This window comes from Lygodium microphyllum, chromosome 10, assembly GCF_053477565.2.
Source record: "Lygodium microphyllum isolate KBCC chromosome 10, Lygodium_microphyllum_v1.1.10, whole genome shotgun sequence".
NCBI lineage: Eukaryota > Viridiplantae > Streptophyta > Polypodiopsida > Schizaeales > Lygodiaceae > Lygodium > Lygodium microphyllum.
The window spans coordinates 19,608,032-19,611,335 of NC_141144.1; the positions used below are offsets into that span (position 1 = coordinate 19,608,032).

At 47.0% G+C, this 3,304-nt stretch overlaps 1 protein-coding gene across 1 annotated transcript; it reads right to left on the reverse strand.

The window, feature by feature from the left end:
- Window positions 1-291: 291 nt before the first annotated feature.
- On the reverse strand, window positions 292-2,733 carry LOC148029768 (putative F-box protein At4g22030). The gene has a single exon (XM_087686092.1). The coding sequence runs from the start codon at window positions 2,197-2,199 to the stop codon at window positions 802-804; it is 1,398 nt and encodes a 465-aa protein (XP_087542218.1). The 5' UTR covers window positions 2,200-2,733; the 3' UTR covers window positions 292-801.
- Between the last annotated feature and the right edge of the window lie 571 nt (window positions 2,734-3,304).

The window sequence follows — 3,304 nt, forward strand, 5'->3', positions numbered from 1 at the left end:
GGGTGGATCATTATATCAAGCTTGTAGCATTTGATTAGGACCGCTCTTTGAAAGATAATGAGAACTTTTGAGGGTGGATGATTATATCATGCTAGTACATTTGATTAGACATGCACTTTTGATGTCCTTCTATACAATGGGAATAAGAAAAGAAAAAACCGAATACATTTGATTAGATGCGAACTCTTCATGTCTATTAATACAAGATCAGAGAAAACATCTATAAGGTTTTCTAACAACATTTAGCACATCAGAGGCAAAAATGGTAAATGTATAAAAAATCTTCAATACTTGTGCAGGGCAAAATACAATGCATTCCCACTCACAAAATCATATGAAGCTTATATAGACCAATCATATGAAGCTCATACAAACAAAGAGGGCTACAATCTTAGATATTCCCACATACTCAATCTAATGAAGGTCATACATACAATGAGGCTTACATTTGTAGAGACACCTCATAGGTGGGACACAAAGGTTCAAAATGACCGAAAAGAAAGTGTGGCATTTGTACATTCTTACATCAAAACTAGTAGTGAATCACAGGTAAACATGTTATTGATCAAAACTAGCAGTGCCATAACAGTGTTAGAAGCAAACATGCACCCTTTATAAGAGCTCTCTGTGAGTGAGCTGATCTCACATCAAAACTAGTAATGAATCACGAGTAAATATGCCATTGATCAAAATTGGTAGTGCCATCACATTGTCACAAGCAAACATGCACTCTGACTGAGAGTTCGACTCTCTCACTAGAAGACACTTAGAAAACGAGAGACTATTAACTAGAAAAGACGGTTAGAAGAGGCTGCCTGCTGTCTTCTCAGTGGAAGGCACGAGGGGCAAGTCCTGGGGCTTGCGCCCAAGCTCGTAAGCCACGCGGTACCTGAAGAGCTGCCCATTCTCTCGCTTCTCGACAGGCAGCCGGATCATCCTGTGTATGGAGGCCTCTGTCTCTGCGAAGAACCCTAGAGAGCTCCTGTACAGCTCGAAGATCATCCCCAATTGCGCATCATGCGAGAAACTGCTCGCAAATGCAGCCGCAGTGCTGGCCATGGCCGCCCACAAACCTAAATTGATCCCCCCTTGACCCCACAGGCCCAGCCCCTGGAGCCCATCATAGCCATTCATCAGAGCTCCCACCATGGCACACAGCGGTGCCCCCACAGCACAGATCCTGTTGATGTCCTCCACCCTCCGGGCCCACCGCTTGTATGCCTCAGAGTCAGACTCGTGCATCATATCCCCCAGCTCCCTCAGATTCTGAGACATCTCTCCATCCCACCCATTCCCTGATGCATGCACCTCCGGTGCCGACATGTCCACCCGCCCGCTCACCACCGCCGCCTCCACTTCTGCCGGGAACTTCTCCACCACCACCGGCGTCAGCGGCAGCGGGTACGCCCTGTCGATCGCCAGAAGCCTCCCCTCCACCTCGCCCAGGAACGCCCGTGCGTCCTGCCGCAGCTGTGGCGCGATCCGCAGCGCCAGCTCGATGTCGCTGCTCAGCTTCTGGCACAGCCGCCTCGCCGTGCGCTGCTCCTCGGCCAGCTGCGACGGTTGGAAGCGGTTGATCCCCATCATCACGCAGGCGGAGACGGCGTCCATGAGGAAGGCGGGCAGGCTGAAGCCGAGGCCCGGGGAGTGAGCATTGAGGGCAGCAAGCAGCGTGGATGTCATCATAAAGGTCATGAGGGAGCTTTGGAAGAGTTTGTTCCAGTTGTCTCTCTGTTTGCCTATGGTGTCATGCATTTGGGCTCTGTCAAGGGCCAGGTTAGCAATCAGGAGGAGATGAGCGGTTAGTAAAGGGTCTTCTTGGCCTTGCTCATTCAACCACCCTTTGGTTGTGGAGTCTTGCACCTTCTCCAGCCCCTTGTAGATGTTCCAATAGCCCAGGTTGTTGTCCTCCATACTGGTGTAGAAGGAGCCAGATGAGGAGGACTGACTATCTCGAGCTGTTTTGAGTTCTACTGAAGGAGGTGTTTTGAGCTCCAGTGAAGGAGAAGCTGGGCTAGGAGAGGAGCCTTTGTCTTGATCAGCACAAGATCTTATACCGCGGCAGACGTGAACCCGGCTGTCGACTGTGGATGTGATGCTCTGGGCAGTTCTCTTGACTAAGCCATGTTGCAGTAGGTGGAGGTTGGGACTGCATTTGCTGCTGGGACTTCTCAATGTTAAGTGGCCCATGGAAGCCATGGTTTGCTGCACACTGTGGAAACCTCTCTGAAGAAGAAGGGGAAAGTAAAAAGTTTGCAGGACTTTGCCTATGAGCTTGCTGTGGCAACCTCTCTAGGGAGAGCAGAAGTTTTACAAGACTCAGGTAACTTCTCTGAAGATGAGGAAAGGGAGAGCCAAAGTTTACAAGGCTTTGCCTATGAGCTCGCTGCAAAGGGCTGGTTGTTTGGGCTCTTCATTTTATATGTGATGAAAAGGAGCCTTGTTTTTGCATGTCTCATTTTCACAATACACACAAAGAGGTAAGAGCCTGAGAGGTGACTTGGCACATTCAACCCCACTTTCTTGTGCTGTCCTAACTCCTCTCTTTGTTTCTATTGGAATGACAATCATCCAACTCCTTGTGCCCAACAATTCTTATTTCAAACCAAATCTTGGAAGGTGCACTCTTTATGGAAGACTCTTACCTCACTCCTGTCCCCATGAGTTATGTACCTCCCTAAGTGTACAAGATTCTTCCTTTGTGCTTACATGTGTCAGTGCAAATACATGCATGTTCACATGTTAGGCTTGGTACATACTTCTCCGAATGCCTGATTAAAGGGGAATTGTTGATTCACACTTGACCAAATGAATCTAAGATTTTAAAAAGACTAGTGAAGCCCAATTGTTTCCTATTGGCTTGTTTGAATGTGGTTGAGGTGCATTTGTACAAATTGATTGGTTCAAATGCTCCTTTACAAAGTGTCTACTCCCATGGAGTGATGGGTGAGAGTTATGCATTAAAAAAATTGTTACGTCGATTGGTATTTAGATCATAGTGCATGTGACATTTCACCAAACTTCCATGTATGCTCAAGATGTGTTGGCAGATGCAAAACCGACCTAAGTTATGCACCTATCTATGTTGCACTGAAGAATGCAAAAAGGATGGTAATGATTGAATTCTTTGTAGGAGAGAGAGAGAGAGAGAGAGAGAGAGAGAGAGAGAGAGAGAGAGAGAGACTTTGTATGTGTGTGTGTAATGACTATTGTTCTTTTTGTATGTAAGAATATAAAAATTGTTCATTTAAGTCAGTAGGTAGTCTAAGTCAAGGCATGACCCTTCTCTTAGAGGTGGGTGGCA

Excerpts from the sequence above, each read along its gene's own strand:
- LOC148029768 (XM_087686092.1), bottom strand. The coding sequence starts at position 2,199 with ATGGCTTCCATGGGCCACTTAACATTGAGAAGTCCCAGCAGCAAATGC.